We start from the raw sequence: 22,067 nt of genomic DNA on the forward strand, positions 1-22,067 counted from the left end.
ACCGGTTCCTTCATCATGTCTTGTTAAGCATGAGTTTACTATAACACATATAATGTGTTATACAATGTAGTAATCTCAGGTTAAGCTAAGTCTAATGAACACTCTAAGAGGGTGGTAAAGAGGGGTGCCTGCACGATGAAAACGTGAAATAAGACATAATTTCACGTTGATCATGAAATAATTTCTGTAATGAATGTTGCACGAAAAATAAATACTTTTATGTGAACCTTTTGTGACTGAGTCACTGTCTTCTTGTTAATATTAACTCTTTGTTTTACTTGATATTCCCGATTTAGTATACGCATTTATGATATAATTGGTTTACGGCTTTTCAAAGAGTATTTCTTGAGGATACCTGCCAAGTGCTTAAATTTATTTTAAAATACCGAGCACGCAAAATAAGACTTTAAAATCACTATGCAGGTAAAATTAAACAAGCAGAACACGCTAAACTTAGGCACCTGTCTTGCACAACTGAACGTCAAATAAAAAAGTAAAAACACGTTGAATGCGAAATAAAAAACTGCAATCACGTTGCACGAAAATAACCCTTTGCCACCTTCCTCTAACTGTCTAAAGCCTTCTACCATTTCACAGTGCACATATTTTTTTAACTTTTCAGTATGGAGTTTAATCTCATAAAGAGCAATAATCAACTGACCACAACCCTAGCCAAAACCAAAACCCATAATTTTATACAGTTACAAGCCCATAGGCTATGGCATATGCATAGATGTCAGAGGGACAGCCTATTCATTGATTGAGATTGAGTCATCTGGGTAAAACGAGAATGACACACTATGTACCTGTTTTCCAATCAGAGATTTAAACTTCTTTTTTATGTCTAAACCTAATGCAGACATTATGAAGGTTTTCTTTAAAACATATCTAAAATTTTGTAAATAAACATTTTGATGTCATCCAACCGGAAATGAAGAAGGGGCGTAACCGAATATTTATGAAGAGTTTTCTCCCTTTTGTTTATATTAGTACCCGGGAAAATGCAAGCTCAACAAAATATATTATTTTGAACGCTAGGAATTATTCAAACAAAATCTAGATGGACATAAGCGACAGCGAGGATGAAAATGTCACAGAGAAATACATTAAATCTAATAAAGATTTGAATGCGATAGGATGGGCAGGTAAGATATAGTATACAAGACGTTTCGGCCTGGTCTGCAGCAAGTTCGTCCTTTGTTAATTTGGACTTAGTCGTTTCGGCCGTGTATACGTAACACTTTTTAATTCAGGTCAAATATTTCTTGCTTAACACTTATTGGCTTATTGAAGTCATAATTTATCTTAAATGAAAGGGAGACAAATCTTGAAAACTACAAATTTAGACCTCTATAAGTTAAAACCATATTTAGACTTAAATTAGATAAAATAATAGACCACTTTCGAGTTTGTCCGTCCTCAATTATGCACACCTTTATCACGTCATTTACCTGATAGAGGGGATCATCTGTATCCCTGCACCATTTATACGTTCATCAAGCGTCTGTTTACATTTATTATAATTTGTAGTCTGCTAGTTTATTCAGGTAGAACCTTTCCTATTGTTTATATCTTTTCTATTCGTAGCTATGATTTAGGCGGGAATCTTTTGTTTAACTATTCTTTGTTCTGGTCACGACTACACAATATCATCCTTTATAGTTTTCCAACCACTCGCTCAACATTGGAACGGAAGTGGCAACACCCCTAAACGCACGAATGATATTCACTAAAACCAAAGTTTTTGACGGAAATGGATCGAACTCGAAACTTGTCTATTTATGTTTGAACTCTGACTGTTAGCAAAATCAAGTTATAAACGGCTCTAAAATAATGAATATAAAACAATCATATGAGAAAACTATATATCAGATTTATATTTACCAAAAAATAAAGAATTTACTAAACATGCTAAAAGCAAGTCCAAATACAATAGCTGCTAAAATCATGTATCAAAGACTCATATCAACCATTACATATTCAATGGATTAAGTGTAAAGACGAAATAAACTATATACAAATATTAATTTGCAGATGGTATTCCTCTGAGAATTTACCAGTTATCCGGAGTGAACTGGTTGATTGACTGTTATAAAAAGGAGCATGGAGCCATCCTAGGAGATGAAATGGGTCTTGGTAAAACTTGTCAGGTATTATCATGATTATTAACACAAAAGATCTGCTGAATTTATTCACGATAATTTTAACTCAATTTATTTGAAATACAACCCAGATGGTTATAGTTATTTAAAATATTTAAGAGTTAAATTGATATATACAATATATAACAGCAATATGCTGGTAATTTCCGAAGCTACAATTTAAAGCTCTATCTACGGGACATAAATTAAATTCTAGGGTTGTGTGTCATGCATATCATGTTTATTGAGTATTTTACTAAACATGGTGTACTTTTCACATGAGTTTTCTTTTCTTTAAGACCATAGCCTTTAAATATGGTGTACTATTCACATGAGTAAATTCTTTTCTTTAAGACCATAGCCTTTATACTGTATAATCAGAGATCAAAGAAGAAAGCTCAACCAAGTCTAGTTGTATGTCCACGATCTGTGTTAGAAAACTGGGATGCAGAAATTAAGAGGTAAATTAAAAATTGAAAAATTCAGACTTTTAAGACACAGTAAATATACATATATATATAAGTCAAGTGGTGACCTGTTAACCCCTAAAATCCATCCATTCATATATATGAAGGCTCCGTGTTGAAGGCCGTACATTGACCTATAAGGAAATACTTTTATAAGTTGTTATTTGGATGGAGAGTTGTCTCATTGGCACTCACACCACATCTTCTTATATCTATATGATTATAAAATGGTTGTCAGTAGATCCATATTTCTTGTTTACATTTTGACATTTTTTGTCTAAATCATGTTGTTGTTCACATGGTTAATATTAATAGGACTTTGTTTAAATTACAATAGAATATACTTTATAGTTGCTGAAACAGATCTGAAGTTACTTTTGTTTTTATGATCAATGCTTTTGAATGGTGACATATTGTTGGAATCCCCCTTTTAAAAATGGCTATATCTGCTCCTGTTTGTCAGAATATCTGTACTAAATCTGAACAATTGATTGATTTTTTTTAAGGCTTATAAAAACTATGATATATTATTTAAGGGTATATATAAGTGTTACGAGTTAACTGCAATACAGAGACACTAATTACTTATGTTGCTAACATAACATATTGTAACGTCACACAGGTCTTTGTATGCATAACGTCAAATGAGTAAACAGTCAAACTATACACGTCTTTATATAATTTACACAACAAGTAAAGTACTACCACTAATCCCAAACAATAAGCAATTCAGTTGTTTTATTTTAAAATTGTAGGTTTGCACCGACTTTGAAGGTCTTATGTTATACAGGAGACAAAGAAAAAAGGAACGAGTTGGCTCAGAATATGAAGAATAAAACCCATAATATCAATATACTGGTCACAACATATGAGGTATTATACGACTGTTTAATGTGTTCATATGGCTTGCTTTTATAAAGGTCATGTATTTACCATTTTCAAACTGTATGAATCAGGACTGTACATAGATCATTCAACATTTAGGGCAACTGATGAAAACAGAGTTTGGATGCATGTACTAATTATGACTGGTCATTATCAAAACAAAAATGCACAGGGCAGAGGGGAGCACATAAAAGACAGGAGAGTTGTGCCCTCTATTCTTAGGCTAGCTTAGACAATGCTATACAAAGGCTTACCTTCTGAAAAAATGTAAACAGAGTAAAAAAAATAAAGAAATTTAAGATACAACAAACAGAAGCTATAGGAAGTTTTATGTCCCCATTTTTTTTTTTATGCATTACAAATATACAAATTGATTTAATGAAAACCCTAAAATTGTAAATTGTCCAACAACAAAATGCATTTAACATGTTTAAACAGACTCTGAGACATTTTATTTATACATTTTACAGTTATGTCTGAAAGACAGTGGATTTTTATCTTCTATTCCATGGACCTGTTTAGTAGTGGATGAAGCTCATAGACTAAAGAACAATGAATCACAACTTCATCTGACACTTAAAGAGGTTTGTAAATGGATTAAAATTTGGAAATTCATTTCAGGTAGACACAAAGGATAGTCTTTTGAGCTCACCTGGCCCTAAGGGCCAAGTGAGCTTTTCTCATCACTTGGCGTCCGTCGTCTTTAAATTTTACAAAAATCTTCTCCTCTGAAACTACTGGGCCAAATTAAACAAAACTTGGCCACAATCACCATTGGGGTATCTAGTTAAAAAAATGTGTGGTGTGACCCGCCAAACCAACCAAGATGGCTGCCATGGCTAAAACAGAATATAGGGGTGAAATGCAGATTTACAAATAAGTCAACATGACAAAAATGGTCAGTTGACCCCTTTAGGAGTGATTGCCCTTTAAAGTCAATTTTTAACCATTTTTTCGTAAATTTTATATTTCTTTTACAAAAATCTTCTCCTCTGAAACTGCTGGGCCAAATTAATCCAAACTTGGTCACCATCATCTCTGGGGTTTCTAGTTTAAAAAATGTGTGGTGTGACCCACCAAACCAACCAAGATGGCCGCCATGGCTAAAACAGAACATAGGGGTGAAATGCAGCTTTTGGCTTATAACTCAAAAACCAAAGCATTTAGAGCAAATCTGTCATGGTTAAATTGTTTATCAGGTCAAGATCTATCTGCCCTGAAATTTTCAGATGAATGAGAGAACCTGTTTTTGGGTTGCTGTCCCTGAATTGGTAATTTTAGGGAAATTTGATGTTTTTGGTTATCACCTTGAATATTATTATAGATAGAGATAAACTGTAAACAGCAATAATGTTCAGCAAAGTAAGATTTACAAATAAGTCACATGACCAAAATGGTCAGTTGACCCCTTTAGGAGTTATTGCTCTTTAAAGTCAATTTTTAACCATTTTTCGTAAATTTTATATATCTTTTACAAAAATCTTCTCCTCTGAAACTGCTGGGCCAAATTAATCCAAACTTGGCCACAATCATCTTTGGGGTATTTAGTTTAAAAAATGTGTGGCGTGACCCGCTAAACCAACCAAGATGGTCGCCATGGCTAAAAATAGAACATAGGGGTAAAACACAGTTTTTGGCTTATAACTCAAAAAGCAAAGCATTTAGAGCAAATTTGTCAATGGGTAAAATTATTTATCAGGTCAAGATCTATCTGCCCTGAAATTTTCAGATGAATCAAAGAATCTGTTGTTGGGTTGCTGCCCCTGAATTGGTAATTTTTAGGAAATTTTGCTGTTTTTGGTTATTATCTTGAATATTATTATAAATAGAGATAAACTGTTAACAGCATTTATGTTCAGCAAAGTAAGATTTTCAAATAAGTCAACATGACCAAAATGGTCAATTGACCCCCTAAGGAGTTATTGTCCTTTATAGACAATTTTCATAAAATTTTTAAATTTTTACTACCGGTAACATTTCCCACAGAAACTACTGGGCCAAGTTCATTATAGATAGTGATAATTGTAAGCAGCAAGAGTATTCAGTAAAGTAAGATGTACAAACATATCACCATCACCAAAACACAATTTTGTCATGAATCCATCTGCTTCCTTTGTTTAATATTCACATAGACCAAGGTGAGCGACTAGTTTATGAATTCCTCTGCCCATGTATCTTAAACTTTTATATCTTTGGTTGTTTGTTGCAAAGCTGAGATATTTCCCCCAAAAAATATCTGAGTTGATATGTATTATCTAAATACAAATAATGAAAAGTAAGATATGTTTTCAGAGGTTTTCCTCCCTTTTGTACTAAAACATTCTCTTCAACACTTGTGTCGTGCAGGGAGTAAATTTGTGGAAATTCCAATTATTTTGCAATTATTCACATAAAACCATTATTATAAAATAAAATGTCATGTATTTTAAGACATATTTTGGTATTTGTTGGGTTTATAAATTACCTGTATATTACCTTAAAACATTATGTATTTATAGTGGGACATACCACACAGTGTGTTGTTAACAGGTACACCTGTGCAGAACAACCTCCAGGAATTGTATTCACTACTCAGTTTTATAGCTCCAAGAAAATTCAGAAAATCTGGTCAAGAGAAATTTGTTGATAAATTTAGTGACATGGATAAGAATGGTGAGTTGGATGATACGAAATGCCTTGACAAAATAAAAAATGTTAAAGATTTAACGCTCGATAAAACATAAAATGGTGTTACATGTATACAGGCACCTGTCTAATCTAAACGATAAGTAAACAAACCGGTCTAAACAAAATTTCTTTGAAATCAAAACCTTCATGTAATGTAACCCTATAAAACTTTAAAATCACAAAAACAGATATCTGGCTTCAATGAACACACTCAACAAATCGCTGGATTGTTTATAGAGAAAATGGTATCTGATTCATTGATCATCAACTTGTTATTAAACCTAATACTTTTCTATTCTTTACATTATATGGCCATGTATGAATGTTTGTCGTATTTTTCAAAGGAATTAGAAATAAAAGTGTCCAAATTTTTTTTCTGAATTTTGTTTCAAGGCTTTGAACATGTCAACATGCTATACTGTGAGACATGGTTTTAAGATTCATTTCTCATCAACTACCCCTTTATATTGTTATATACACACTGGCAATACTTGTTATATTCTGTAAATATTTCTAAGGAACAAGTGTTCTGACATTTGTTTTCAGGCTTCATGTAAATATGTTAACCATGCAATGTGTTTTCTGATTCTTTTTTCTTCAACTTGAATTTTACAGCATATTTGACAGGGGGTATCATCAGTAAGCAATAGCTCATAGTTCTACAACAATGTACATGTTATAATTAAAAATATTTTCCCATGTATATGAATACTGTCAGGACAACTTCTGTGAGCAAAATTAAATTTTTATATCTTTTATGCTTTTAGGTATGAAGGAACTTCACAGTTTGTTAAAACCTTACCTGTTTTATATCATTTACTTATACAGGTATGAAGGAACTTCACAGTTTGTTAAAACCTTACCTGTTAAGGAGAACTAAAGATGAAGTGTTAAAGGATCTCCCTAAAAAGTCAGAAATTATCATGTTTCATGGGATATCCAAATTACAGAAAAAATTATACAAGGCAATACTTACCAAAGATATCAGTAAGTATTTTATTGACCTTCAGCGTTTAGAATGTATTTTTCTGATGTTTCAGTCTAATACACCTAATCACTATTTATTCCATTCCGGATAAGTTCTAAAATTACACAACTTTTTCATCCAGTTCAAACTATCTGGGACCCTGTTTAAACAATTCACCATGCATGATACTTTTTAATGAGACCTGTTTAAACTACCGTAAATACTTCAAACAAAATATTTTTTTCTTCAATTTTAATTTTGAAAAAAGTAGATCATACTATATCAAAGTTTTTTGATGATCACTTTCTAAAGTTTTTTCTCCCTCAGCTCACTACTGATGACCTCCATTTTTCGGCAGGTGAGCCAAACAGGAAGTTGTATAAATGACTGTTTTTCCCGGAATGGACTAAATAGCGATGTAAAGGTGTATTGAAATCTTGGTCGGGAATATATTCCTAAACCTGTAAAATGGGTAGAAAAAATCATAGAATTTAAAATATATTATAATCAAACTAAACTCTGTGAAGAAATTGTGTATTAACAATAACTAGATTTTGATTATAAATAAAATTTCCAAATTTATAACCAATTAAAATAAATATTAACATACAAAATGTCAAGAACCTGAGCTAAGAGTAAAGAGAAATAGTTTTAACAAAACTATGTACATCCAATATATTTTTTATCTTTTCTAAAGACATATTTGTTTAACCATTTATAACATTTTTTTTAAAGTTGAAATAACATGCTTTCAGTGCTAAAAAATAGTCAAAAATCCCAAATTTACAATTTATTTCCATTACTGGTAATTGTTTTGATACAATATGTTAACTCCTACAAACAATTGTTAAAGTATATAGTGTTATCTTTTAAAAAGAGAGAAGTATAGAAAAGTAATTTAAACCATAAGTCATAAATAAGATGTTTATCTTTCTCTATAGGTGCGTTTGAAACAGTAAATTACCGTGGAGAAATGAGTTCACCCAGTTTGATGAACATTTTAATGCAGCTAAGGAAATGTGTCAATCATCCTTATCTATTTGATGGTAAGTTTTAAATTTATGAATAAAAGGTGATGTCGGTTAGAAATCCTATGAAACAGCAACTAAATACAACATATTTCAATGGAAATCAAGTTTTTATTCAATATATAAATAGACAGACTGTTTTTTTTCAGTTTTAAGAAGCCTCATTTACAGTAAGCATTCAGAATGTACAATTTGGAAATAAGTATGGCGTTCATTATCACTAAACTAGTATATATTTGTTTAGGGGCCAGCTGAAGGACACCTCAGGTGGGAGAATTGCTAGCAACATTGTAGACCTGTTGGTGACCTTCTGCTGTTGTTTTTTCTATGGTCGGGTTGTTGTCTCTTTGATGCATTCTCCATTTCCATTCTCAATTTTATCCATATATATTTTTTTTTATATTTTCAAGGTTTTTAATATAGAACTTACTTTATTTTCATCTTAGGAGTTGAGCCAGAACCTTTCATGATTGGAGACCATTTAATAGATGTGAGTGGTAAGCTAGCATTGATGGATAAAATGTTGTCTTATCTGAAGTCAGCTGGACATAAAGTATTACTCTTCTCACAGATGACCCACATGCTGGACATTCTACAAGATTATCTGGGTTATAGAGGTCAGTATATACATAGGACCATATACAAATATATCAAGGTCAATGCCAAGAATATAGTTGTAATGATGTTAAAGACAAATATCATATACTGTAAACCAACTAAATTTCGCGAGCAATTTATTTTCCCGACTTTCGCGAGTAGAAAAATAATGCGTAATTAAATCGTCACGAAAAGGAATAACTTGGATCTTTCCCTATCAAACTACATTAAGTAAATAAGAAAATCTCGAAATTAAATTAAATCGCTGCAAAGTTGACTAGCTTGGTATAAACGTAAAATAAAGTATCCGCGAAAATAAGTTGGTTTACAGTACTCCTTTTTTGTCTTTCAATAAACAACTAAAAGAACTTTAAAAAAACACACCAAAAAACTATGTCCTAATTGCAAATTTTTAAAAAAATAGGATCGTTGGGATAATAGGATCTTAATTTGTCAAAGTTTTTTGTTTGTTATGTACTATAAAATATGTATCTTGGAGACTTCAGTAAGGGAAGTAATTCATATTTTATTGATGAAAGAGGACATGATATAGGACTACAATAGTATAATGAATTCATTTTCCTGTAATTCTTCTTTTTTTTTGGTTTATATTTAAGATTTTAAGTCAATTTCTAGGATATATAATCCTGAGGAAATTCTAAGTTCTTTTAAGATTTTATTTTATACTCATTACAATTAGAGACACAACAAATTATTAACCTGTTAATTTTAAAATAAGATTTATGAGAACTGAGGAATAGTTTCAAAGACACTGCAATGTCCAACAAAGATTATGTTAGATTATATACCAATACATTTTGATTCTTTTAAAAGAGTTTGCCTGTATATGTTGTAGGTTATACATATGAAAGGTTAGACGGATCTGTCAGGGGAGAAGAAAGATTTATTGCTGTTCAGAACTTCAACAAAAATGAAGATACTTTTGTATTTCTGTTAAGTACAAGAGCAGGTAAATAGAGTTAACTTTGTTTTAGCACTCAAGAAAATCTGTCACTTTAAAAAAAAGATTTATGTATTAATTTTCAGAATAAATAAAAAGAAATTTATTGATTGGTAATTTATAATGGTTATTGTGTCTTACTATCAAAAATTATTTTTTTCATTTTCGATCTCAGAATTGAAAAATGGATTTCTGATTAATATTGTTTGTTGCATCATAATTTTAAAATAATATATTTGTATTTAGGAGGTCAGGGGTTAAATTTGGTGGCAGCAGACACTGTGATATTTGTGGACAGTGATTTTAACCCTCAGAATGATTTACAAGCTGCAGCAAGGGCCCATAGGATTGGTCAAACAAGGTAAGTCCCATATACTAAAGCAAGGGCTCATAGGATTGGTCAAACAAGGTAAGGCCCATATATACTAAAGCAAGGGTTCATTCAATTGGTCAAACAATGTGAGGTTGCAGCTAGAGTTCATATGATTGAAAAAATTAGAAGGCCTATATACTGAAAGCAAAGACTCAAAAAATTAGTCAAGCAAGATAAAATCCTTAGATTAATGAAAAGGTCTGTCTATATGCTTACACTAGTCCCTTGAAAACAAGTGATCTGAAAGACAAAATGTGAATCGATTCATGATCTTTACAGCAATAACATATGGATATAACTTTTGTAAGCAGTCTGTAAATAATCTATTTTAAGGTATCCATATATGTAGATATTTTGCCCTAGGTGTCATCAATTTGGCAACTTTTTATTCAGCACCTTTATTTATTCCATTTTAGACCTGTAAAGATAGTTCGCCTTATTGGTAAAAACACAGTAGAGGAAATAATATTAAAGAGAGCAGAGGACAAACTTAAACTGACAGAGAAAGTTATAGAGGAAGGAGAATTCTCTCTGGGATTGTCTAAACAGAAGTTATTTACTGACGATAAAGTTAAGGTATGTATGGGGAACGATGAACATAATCTTACAAGTGTCCACCAAAAAATGTTATTATGTCAACATAAAGGTGAAGGTGCAATGCCCTCTGATCACTAGCAATGGTTTTTATCTGCACCATTTAGACCTATTTGCTTTTAATGTTTGTATTCATATACTATTTATTTTGATACTCCTTTCACATTTAAAATTTTCATCTAAATTTAACTTAATTTTCCTGTTATAAGGTAGAAAAGAAATTAGTAAGCCCAATTCAAGAAGGCCAGACACGTTTCAGCTATAATTTTGGCCGTAAGAAGGCACAAAATGTGAAGAAAAACCAGCTAGTACATCATGAAAAAGCCTAGAAAAAACTCAGTAAAGATCAACACCTATAAGATATTTGATACCATTTTGTAATTTTAGCTGACAATCATACTGAAATTACAAGTAGATATTGTGTTTATTTTATAATGTTTTTTAATTTATCATATTTTATGAAATCTGTACATTTTTTAGTTTAAAAACATCAAGTACCAGTACCTTATCCCAGCCTCGTTATAATCATTTTATTTGTTTAGTGTAGATAGCTGAAGAGCTAGTTATTTTCATTCTTATTTATTTCCACATTTGTAATTATATATATAGCTGACAGACATACTGAAATTTGGAGTAGATGATCTGTTGAAAGATGACGACAGCTCTGAGTTAGATCTAGACTTCACAGAACTGTTAGGTCCTTCAGTGGGAGGTGAATGGCAAGTCAAGGAGGAAGTCATCCAGGAAAAGGAGGCAGACCAAAGTGATGAGGAGGTGAGTTTCGGTTGTAGGTCTTTTTATCAGAGGTAAACAGCAAATGTGGGACAATACAAATTACGTCGATTGGTTGAAATCTCTGACAAGAAGACAGAAGAAAATGTTGAAACAGACTTGTTTTTCAGAAGTATGGTTAACATGTTCCAATAATAGTTTTATTGGAAATTGTACATTGAAGAATTGTTTTAGGACATACATTTAACATGTTTAATGAAGTTTTCGATATTTTTTAACAATACTATAAATGTGAATAAAATATTTTCATATTAAGTACATGTTTACCATATAAAAATTATGTAATTAAGAATAATCAAATTATGATATGTAGATTTTGATAAGACAACAGTGCAACAGGTCATTATATCAAATACATGACCAGTGGCTGATCCAGAACTTTTTCTAAGGGGGGCCCACTGACTGACCTATGGAGAGGGGGGAGGGGGAGAGCCAGCTCAGTCATGCTTCAGTGATTCCCTTTATAATCAACCAAATTTTTCCCACAAAAAGGGGAAACGGCCCCCTCCCTCTTGAATCAACCTATGATGACTGACACCAATGAGTAACTATATAACATATTAGCATATTTTCCAATTTTGAATGAAGCTGATTTCAACTGTTGCGTTAGCATAGGATTTTATTCATAACTTTGGTTTGTCAAATCAATGCTCATTTCCAATATAAACCTACATCCATGTATATGATTGATACCATCTTTTTGAATACATGTATTAGCCTTATCTTACCCTCATAATTAAAATATTGTATTTTTGACAGATGCCTGATGACCAGGGACCTCAGAGTATGTATGTATTTGAAGGAACAGATTACTCAAAAGAACCTTCCACTGCTGATCAAAAGGCTTTTGAGGAATTAATAGAAGGTATTTTTTCTGATATCATGAAACAGTTTTGAATTTAATTCATTTAATTCAATTTGCTTAATTGGTAAACAAAAAAATACCATTCTAGGGATGTTTTGGGGATGTACTTTGGGAATGTTTCAAATTATTTGAAGGTTTGTTTTGAAAATTAAAAAAAAACTTGTCTCTTCTGAATAAATTTCTCATCAACTCTATGCAAGTGATATAATATACCATTGACTAGAAAATTCATATGCATTATCTGCTTTTCCCAGAATTGTTTCAGTATTGTTGAACAAAAAATTTGAGGATGTTATCATGCATTAAAATACCTCCTACTGGTAGAGTGTAAACATTTAGCAATTAGGAAATGAAGGATATAAGGAATAACACGTTATATTTGTTGCTTTTTGCAGCTTCTAGAGTTGTATTAGAAGATTTAGGAGAGAGATCATTGAGGAGAACAACATCACTGTTAATGGGACCTCTAGCTGAAGGTGGCAGAAAGCCAAGAAAACAAATAACTCCAGAAGAAATGGAGGAGAGAAAGAGAAAAGTGGGTTTACTTTTCATTTATTTTTTTTATACTGAAAATTCAGAAATTGCTGCAATGTTTTTATTGGGAAAAATTAAACAGGGTTATAATTGCAATAATTTAAACTTGCATTTTGAAATTATTTACATGAATTACTCTGGATTTTTCTTCCTATTGCAAAAATTAAAATCGCATTTAAGTCTAAAATAACAAATTCCCAATTATAAATGCATGCAATAATTTCTGAATGTACAGTACCGGGTATATTAAATTACTTAGTTAAGGTGGTACCCAACACTTTCACTAACATTAATTTAACTCATTTAATTTTCTTAAAATTTTGACAAAGTATTTAATTTGACCCTTTGACAAAAATATAAAAAATTCAAAAAATTTGAACCAATTATTTTATCAGAAAAATTACACTGGTTATATAGCAATTTGACTAACACCAATTTTGATTATTGAGATGATTAATATTCCCTGAACAACACAACGTAATTAAATGTTTAGCTGATTTTACAGAGTTAGCTCCCTGTAGTGTTAGGTACCACCTTAATTGAATATTCTAATGCAATTTATTTGTAATGACAATTTTTATTTGATGTCATATATTTTGAGAGGGTCAAGTCTGTGCAGTCACTGGTCTTAATTTCACCTATCTTAAAATTATTTGATAGACACAAATTAGCAATTACAATAGAATAAGATCTAGAATAACTGTAATGTATGCTTAAACAGACAAATGTCAAGCTTGCTTATATTGTACAGGCACCAATATCTTTTTGCCTGCTTCAGTAAACATCACTGGAAAACTGTAATGTGTCACAGTATAATTGGCCGTTTTAGAATCTAAAGGAGTCTGGGTTATTTCATTGTTCGTACCCCAACTCTTCTCACTCTTAATTTAATTTTGGATATTCAAAAATATCTGACAGGTATTTTTTTTAAATTGTAAATACTGTTGGGAGAGAAGTTATAAAATTAATCCTGAATGCATTGATAAAATCATAGAAGATATGGTGCTATAGTTCAGTGTGACAGCAAAAGAATAACACTTACAATCAAATAAAATATGTTTCCTTTATAGAAAAAAGAAGCAGCAGAGAAGAAAGCAAAGTTAGCAGAAGAACAAGAAATCAGAAGAGCACAGGAAAGAAGAAAGAAAATGTAGGGGATTTTTATATTATTCTAGTTTTGCAGAGTAAATGACTGTTTTTCATGTGTGTTTGTTTTATTGTTTGCTAACCGATCAATCTCAAGTCAAGTTCTCTTGTTTTCATTTTCCAATTCTTTGGAGATTAATGATTCTCTTTATTTAAAAACTCTTTTCACTCTTTTTAAAAAAAGAAAAATTTTGGATGCAAAACTGTGTTCCTCAGACCTTAACAATATCTATCTTTCCTTGTTACAGCCTTACTTTGATATGATTTGTACACTATAATGGGTTAAATCTTTCTTTGTCAGGTAGGAACTATCTAAGGCTAAGGATATAGCTCATTTAGAAGAACTTCTTATTAGAATAGAGCGATGGAAATCTACCTAACAATTCAATTGGCTTTAAAGGTTGTAATGAAGAGTTATCTTTCCTTCTCAGTGAGAAATTGTGGAAAAGTAAAAGTTACTGTAAATTCAGAAATTATTGTGTGCATTTATTATTGATTTTGTCATTTTAGACTTGAATGTGATTTTAATTTTTACGATTTGAGTAAAATCCTGTTTTATTTCATATAAAATATATATCAAGATGCAAGTTTAAATGATTGTGTTTACAACTCTGTCACATTTTTCGCAATAATTTCTGAATTTACAGTACACTTTAACCTTTGTTGTAAAAGTTTACAATTCTTTTAAGTTATAAACTATTTTCAGAGAAGAAAGCTGTAGGCCAATAGTACACCTCAATCTTTGTAAGAGTTGTTTATTATATAAAATTATCTGTTCTTTTCAGGGAGGAGCTGTGGAAGGCCAACAGTTACACGTCAGCCCGTGTAGAGGTCCCTAGTGATGATGATGAGGAGGAAGAGGATTACTCTCAGATTGACTTTGACCAAGAGGATGATGAGAACAAACCAAGGTCAAGGGCAATCCATTACATTAGTGGTGATGTCATGAAACCAGTAGATACTGGATCATCAGTAAACTTAATAATACATTGTGCAGGTCAGTTTTATTAAATCTATACAGGTATTTTATTGATAAGGGGAATTGGCAATCATAATCACATTAAAGTATCTGCTCCTTTGTGAGAAAAAAATGCTTAGAATTTGATCAGAACGCCATAAAATGAGGATTTTTTTTCAAATTTTCATGTAGAATAAAAATTATACCATGTCTATGCTCCTTCAAAAAAATTCCCAAAAAATTAGAAGTTATCAAAATTTTGCTGCAGTTTCTTTATATATCTTACAGCATAGTTATTGTAGCTATCTCCTAGTCAGCTATTAAACAATATTGATTTCCTTATTTAATGTAGAAAAAGTTTTCATCAAAAAAGGAAACAACAGTTTCATATTATGTAATCTTTTACCTTATTTTAAAAATATCCCTATCTTGTAGATAAAAATATATTTCTAATGCAATGAATTATTTTTTTTTTTTTTCAAAATTGCAAAATTTGGAACAGATGTTTTACTTTTCAGTATAGTTTCTCCATCAGCAGATAAAAGGAAATATATATATTGATCCTAAAGAAATCAACTCATTATTTATTTTAAATAAAATCTACTTTAGATGATTCTGGAGGCTGGGGTAAAGGAGGTGTGTTCACAGCAATATCTAAAAGATCTGAAGTTCCAGAAAAACAGTATGAATTGGCTGGTAACTTATTTGGTAGGTTTAGAAAGATAGTTAAAAAAAGCATAACCATAAATATTAGAGACAAGCATTATAGCTGTGAACAGGACAAAAACAATGGAAAATAAAGCTGGCTTCAGGTTTATATAAACAATAAAAAAAAAAAAAAAATAATAATAAAACTGATTCTGCAGTTCTCCAAAGCTTACAAATATTACATAATTATCATTGATAAAAATACCAATAGTTGGCATTTTTTTTAATACTTTGCATCTGGATTTTAAAAAAAAAGTCTTCTATACTAGGCTGGGTGAAGACAAGAATACCAAATTTCCAAAATTTTGATTTACTTGTATGTAGTCTGATATGAATAATTTGTTTAAACAAATGACAATTTAAGAGTTGTAATGTTTTTGATCTGACACTTACGAATTCATAACAGTTATTTTAATTATTAGATTTAGCATTAGGAGACTGTCACTTAATACCATTGGATGAAGATATGGATGAAGTTGATACTGAAAACTGGGTAAGATTTGTCTCTGTGTTAACATCCAAGGAAAGATTTAAGAAGTATATTACTTTTTTAGTTGGCCTTTATTTGTTGTTACAAAGATTGGAACAATTGTTCCAACTCTTTCCTATGGCACCAACTTCCCAAAACAGAAATTAACCAAATTAGCTACTAAATCAATACATAATGAAATATAGTTCCCAGTGTGTCTGTGTACATATGCATACATGAACTGGCAAACATTTGGGATTTATCTATCAGCAGTGCATTCAAGTTTACAAATACCAGTATGATTGACAAGCAATCAGACAAGGTTAAACCAAATAATTTGAATGTCCAACCCTCTTTTAAATATCAACCATTATACATCAAATTACTTATCAACTTTAATCTTGGAATGAACTGATTATATTGTTGAAGACAAGTTAATTTTTGTATATATATTTTACAGCTGGCTTTATTGATAGCCCAACATAGAGATAAAAGGAACAACTTATCTGGTATAAAGCTGCCTGCCTTGAGAGAAGGACTACAGGCTGTTTACTATGCTGCTAAAACTAGATCAGGTAGGAATATTATTGTCATTCTACTGTGAGATAAAACATGTATTTATTGTAAAGGAGTATTATAATTCTATCGATATGAGTTCTTTCACTTTTTAAAATCCTTCAAACTCAGAAAATATGTCTACAATTTTTTGCAAGCACTTTTTATCCAACAGTACATATGCTTTAAAAAATGCATTCAAATTTTATAAATTATAAACTCTTCTACCGTTTCTGACGCTCAATTTTGTTTTACCAATTGACTTCCACATAACCTTTATAATTAGTTTAGATGGTATTGGTATATAATTTAATTTTGTGTTTTATTGTAAATTTCCAGCGATTGCTTCAAAATGTATAGTGCCACATTTGTTTATTTTGTTTATTTTCCGAACTAGTGTATATGGTATGACATGCACCAGGATTTAACTGGTACACACAATGTAACTTTTTAAGTATATTTTATTTTTTCCAGCAAGTGTCCATTAGTTTTAAACATATTTATTTACAGGGGATTGGGAAACAAGTTTTGCAACTTATATTAATCCCTCTCCACTTTGCGGGTGCGAGTGTTGCCTTGTAGAGGCATTAGCCTATAGTCGCCGTCAGCTAAAATTCGTAGCGGTTATCGGCTAAAATAATCTAAACTATCAATCGCGTTCACTCGAGATATAGGTTTTATCATTCCATTCATAAATCGCAAAATGAAAAACCACTACTGACCTACCTTTAAAGTGATTGCACTGTAATAATCCTGACCTTCACATTTTCCAGAATGTTTTACATTGTAATTCCGCCATCTTCGTTTCTATGAGGATCATTTGTTTACATGTGAAATTCGTCACTTGCGCAGTTTCCTGAAATGTTCTTTTCATTGATGTGATGCGGTTTCCCGCCCTTTATGCAAATGTTATGAAATTGAACTCCACGGAAACACTTCCGGAAAAAACAATGGCGGATTACACCATTCAATATAGTCTTGGAAAATGTGAAGGTCAGGATTATCACAGTGCAATCACTTAACAGGTAGGTCAGAAGTGGTTTTTCTTTTTGCGATTTATGAATGGAATGATAAAACTTATATCTCGAGTGAACGCGATTGATAGTTTAGATTATTTTAACCGATAACCGCTACGAATTTTAGCTGACGGCGACTATAAGTGTCCATTTAGCACGTATAGGATATGATACTTCGGGATTTAATTGGTTAATAATGTAACTTTGTGTAATTTTTATATTTCTAGCTAGTGTACATTTACCATGTATAGCATATGATACTCACAGATTTAATTGGTTTATAATGTAACTTTGTGTATTTAATATTTTTCCAGCTAGTGTACATTTACCACGTATAGGATATGATACTCCAGGATTTAACTGGTATGGTACAGAAAGGCTGATAAAGAAACATCTAGCATCTAAAGGGATTCCTACCTATATGTATCCTTGATAGCTTTTGATTTTCCTTTTGATAACAGACTTTAAATTTGAATTATCCTCTGAGTTCAGTAATTTGGTTATTTTACTTTTTTCAAGTCATGTAATTATTGTATTTTATTATTTTTTCTGATTTAACAGTCATACCACATGTCCTTATATTTATATGACTGCTCAATTACATAGAAATAAAAAATCTCCAAATATTTTCCTGAACTAGAGTAGATATTATTACCCAAGAAGACAGACATTATTGAAAAGAAAAACATCACTAGGAACAGACAGTGAGAAAGAAGGTAAATGTAGAAACAAGTTTGTGTTAAAATAGAGTAGAGGAATGTGACTGCATTCTAATACTTTGAAAACCCTTTAAATATCTCTAGATATTGTCCTAAATACAATGTTTTACTTTAAAACTTTCACAATTGGTAGAGTTTTAGGGTTAGAGAAATTAAAAATACTGATGTTTTTTCATAGGTTGGACATGTATACAATCTATGGGGTATCTAAATAATATTATTGACAGGTTGTTACGGGAGTAACACACCAGATGTCAGTATTGATGCAGGTACTGTTTCAAGAACACCAGAGTTCAAACAACATTTGAGTAGGTCTCAAGATAGTTTTCAGTTTGCTGAAATTTATGGTATCTTATAGTGATTTTTATGCCCTATCTAAGGGCATAAGTTTTTTTTGTCTGTGCGCCCATTGGTCCTTCTGTTTCGCTTCAGTTTAAAGATCATGATTAAGGTACTCTTTGATGAAGTTGAAGTCCAATCAACTTAAAACTTAGTACACATGTTCCCTCTGGTAAGATCTTTCTAATGTTTATGCAAAATTTCTGAGTTTTGACCCCAAATCCACAGTCCACAGAACATAGAAAATATCAATACAAGTGGGAATCTGTGTACTATGGACACATTCTTGTTTTATTTATGATATTTGGTGGGCCTCTTGATATCTTCCCTGTAAATATAAATTAGACATCAACTCAAAAATAAAAATGTTTTTTCCAGATTTGTTTATTGATAGCTAAATGTATTGTAAAGACACTTGACCTGGTTGCCTTGCCATCTCATTAAGGAATATTTTAAACAGCTCTTTTTATTACCATTGATATTTTTCAGCCAAGAAACCCAGACACTCCGATCAATCTCCAAACTCCTCAGTGAAATCCAGTCCAGGTCTGTTAGATTTATTCTCTGAACTGTCTATGTATATCCATCCTGACAAGTTTACAGCTGATCAGTTGAAGACTTACAGACGATATTTTATAGCGTATGATGGTGATATACATCCTATGATGACTGAAACCACAAAACTTGTACTGGTCCATCCTGATGCTGATACAAAAGTGAGCCCTCCATTATTCTAAATGCATACATTGAGCAACAAATTTTTTTAAGAAATCATTAAGGAGGCTCGCAGGTATAAGATTTTCATTAATTTTTCATTACAAATTTTATTTATTACCTTTAGTAGTTGTTACTTTATCATATGGTACAAAAATCGTTCCAAAAAATCAATACGTGTTGGCCCCAGATGACTTTTGAAATATAGATATCATTGAAAAAGCTCCAAATTATCTCCCTTTGGTGCAAAAATGCCATTTTTGGCATTAAAATTGAAATATCTTTTTTAACTCATTGGTTACCTGTATTTTTTATTGTGATTTTCAAATAAGCTGTACATGAACTAAATAATTGTAAAATTTAAACGATTTCTGTAATTTAGTTCTTTTTTTTATTTTGATATTACCTATATTTCTCCTATTAGTTAAACAGAAAAAAAGGACATAAACAAAAATGTATGCTTCTTTTAAATGCAGATTTTGAGCGTAAATGAACGGTGACCCCATTTTTTTATTTCATTTTTCTATTAAGTATAAGATAAAGTTCATTTATAGAAAAAAATAGAGAAATCCTATATTAAAAAAAATAAATAATTTAGACCAGCGAGCCCCTTGAAGTGAAAAATATATAATACTGAAATTTTCCTGGCTAGTTCTCTTTCATTATAGACACATGTTCTGAGGAACAATTATTTTCACAAAAAAATTATTAAATCGAAAAAATATATAATACTGAAATTTTCCTGGCTTATGATTGTTTCTTTATCAGCTTTTTATTACTGGGTATTTATTGTCTTTTAAAAGACTATTTATATAGTTGCATTTAAATGTATATTTTTTATATTTTATACTTTTAGTTTTGCAACATTTTTTTAAAATTTTATACATCAAATTTTGTGTAATTTCTTACAGGCTATCAAACTAGAGAATGATGATACCCCTATAGTTACAGAGAAGTGGTTAGAGCAGTGTTTACAACAGAGAACGTGTTTATCTACAGACAAATTTAAAGTTACATGAAGATACTGTTGTCATGTTGTAGTGATGTAGTGATATAGAATGTAGAAACTTATTACCAATTTGAATATAATTAACATAGTCAAATTCTCAAAATATTGTATTTTGACCAAACACAATCATGTTATAACAAAATGTTAGGCCTCTATGAGGCATTATGTTTTCTGGTCTGTTCATTTAAGCAATGCGTCATTTAAAACTTGACTTTAGTAGAACAAGTAAGTGGTAAAATTCTATATAATATCTCAAAATCTAGCTTCAAATCTAAAACAGACTAAAACAATTGTTTTGATAGCCAGCCATTGTCACACTTTAAGCACACAGATATCAATATTTGTTTAAAAAAGTCCATAGTTTATAACATTCATATAAATATCAGGAAAATCATTGTGTATACCTTCCATTTGATTTAGTGTGTATACTGTTTTATGTCCGTCTCTCTTGTAAGTATGTATGTCAAATATGAGTCACATTTTTCTCAGGTTCCTTGATTTGTTGTTAAGCATCATTTCAGCTTGCTCTACCATGTGGTGCCATTTCACATTCATTGCTGGTCAACTTCCTGTTTACCAAACACTTCAAGCAGATATACCATGTATTAATGGCGTTAGTGAGCAAGTACTACTTATTTATTCACAAATGGTTGAACATTTCAATAATGCTCTTATAAGTTTTTAAATTATTTGTTTTGTTATATATTTGTTGATAATTATATTATTTTCGTGTATATTTGAAGATCATGAATCGTATGAATTGAATGCAAGATGTATATGTCTATAAAACAGGGTTCATCTGACCTTGACCTCATTTTCATAGACCATTGATCATGTCAAGGTTATGTGATAATCTTAGTAAAACCTTCATACTACAGAATTTCAACATAAATTCATTCATAAGTAAAGCCGGCAAGACAAATCAAAATTGTCTAATGAATATGGTAGTATAAAGCAACAGTGCATTACAAAATTTTGTTAATGTTAATGATAATGACTTCTCAAATTTATATAAGTACACTAATACGCAGTATAAATTTGCTGTTGAGAATTCATTGTCCTGTTTAATATCTCAGATTACAACACCTTTTATTTTGTTAAGAATAAATGAACTTGTTTTTACTGTAATTAATTTACATCCTCCAAAGATATTATAGGGAAACAATGTTATACCAGACAGGTACATTTATCATTGTTGAAGATGACATTAATTTAAATTGAAAATATTACTACACATGTTCTATTGTATGAATAATTATCTTTATCAAATTTGTATTATAAATAGTGTATTTTAAGAAAACCAATTTCATACCCATGAAAGATGATTGTAATTTGTTTTAACTCCTAAAGCACTTGTATTTTTTTTTTTTATCAGCCATGATTAATTTTGAGAGTAACACATTAAAAGCGTTGAGGTGGTTCTATTTGGGGTGTCATACATACAATTGATCATATTGAAGCCTCCTTAGTCTTACTCCCTATCAATTAGAATTTCTCATGTTTATTCATATATGTAAGTAGTGTCCATTATATTTATATCTTACTTATTATAACATTTTTAAA

At 30.9% G+C, this 22,067-nt stretch overlaps 2 protein-coding genes across 4 annotated transcripts in view; one reads left to right on the plus strand and one right to left on the minus strand.

The window, feature by feature from the left end:
- LOC134684975 (syndetin-like) overlaps positions 1 to 938 on the minus strand; it is a 32,056-nt gene extending 31,118 nt beyond the window's left edge. For all 3 annotated transcript variants that reach the window (XM_063544301.1, XM_063544300.1, XM_063544299.1), the window contains exon 1: positions 807 to 938. In XM_063544301.1, the coding sequence (XP_063400371.1) occupies positions 807 to 863 (57 nt within the window). In that variant the 5' untranslated portion in view covers positions 864 to 938. The remainder of the gene's footprint in view (positions 1 to 806) is intronic.
- Positions 939 to 990: 52 nt separating this feature from the next.
- Positions 991 to 20,514, plus strand: LOC134683567 (chromodomain-helicase-DNA-binding protein 1-like). The gene is made up of 24 exons (XM_063542878.1): positions 991 to 1,145; positions 2,035 to 2,150; positions 2,496 to 2,602; positions 3,364 to 3,481; positions 3,964 to 4,077; positions 5,992 to 6,145; positions 6,989 to 7,147; positions 8,069 to 8,173; positions 8,602 to 8,772; positions 9,609 to 9,722; positions 9,960 to 10,074; positions 10,503 to 10,662; positions 11,290 to 11,454; positions 12,232 to 12,337; positions 12,733 to 12,872; positions 13,942 to 14,021; positions 14,803 to 15,014; positions 15,585 to 15,683; positions 16,106 to 16,176; positions 16,613 to 16,727; positions 18,038 to 18,146; positions 18,369 to 18,439; positions 19,271 to 19,497; positions 20,407 to 20,514. Exons 1-24 carry the CDS (start codon positions 1,061 to 1,063, stop codon positions 20,512 to 20,514), a joined length of 3,021 nt encoding a protein of 1,006 aa, XP_063398948.1. The 5' UTR covers positions 991 to 1,060.
- Positions 20,515 to 22,067: the final 1,553 nt, after the last annotated feature.

The sequence above is a fragment of the Mytilus trossulus genome, chromosome 9 (genome assembly GCF_036588685.1).
Source record: "Mytilus trossulus isolate FHL-02 chromosome 9, PNRI_Mtr1.1.1.hap1, whole genome shotgun sequence".
In the NCBI taxonomy this organism is placed as follows: domain Eukaryota; kingdom Metazoa; phylum Mollusca; class Bivalvia; order Mytilida; family Mytilidae; genus Mytilus; species Mytilus trossulus.

Bases quoted from the DNA above. Each gene is read 5' to 3' on its own strand.
- LOC134683567 (XM_063542878.1), top strand. From the start codon at position 1,061: ATGGACATAAGCGACAGCGAGGATGAAAATGTCACAGAGAAATACATT. The intron at 6,146-6,988 runs GTGAGTTGGATG...TTACTTATACAG, and splicing joins TAGTGACATGGATAAGAATG to GTATGAAGGAACTTCACAGT. The intron at 18,147-18,368 runs GTATCCTTGATA...GAACTAGAGTAG, and splicing joins AAAGGGATTCCTACCTATAT to ATATTATTACCCAAGAAGAC.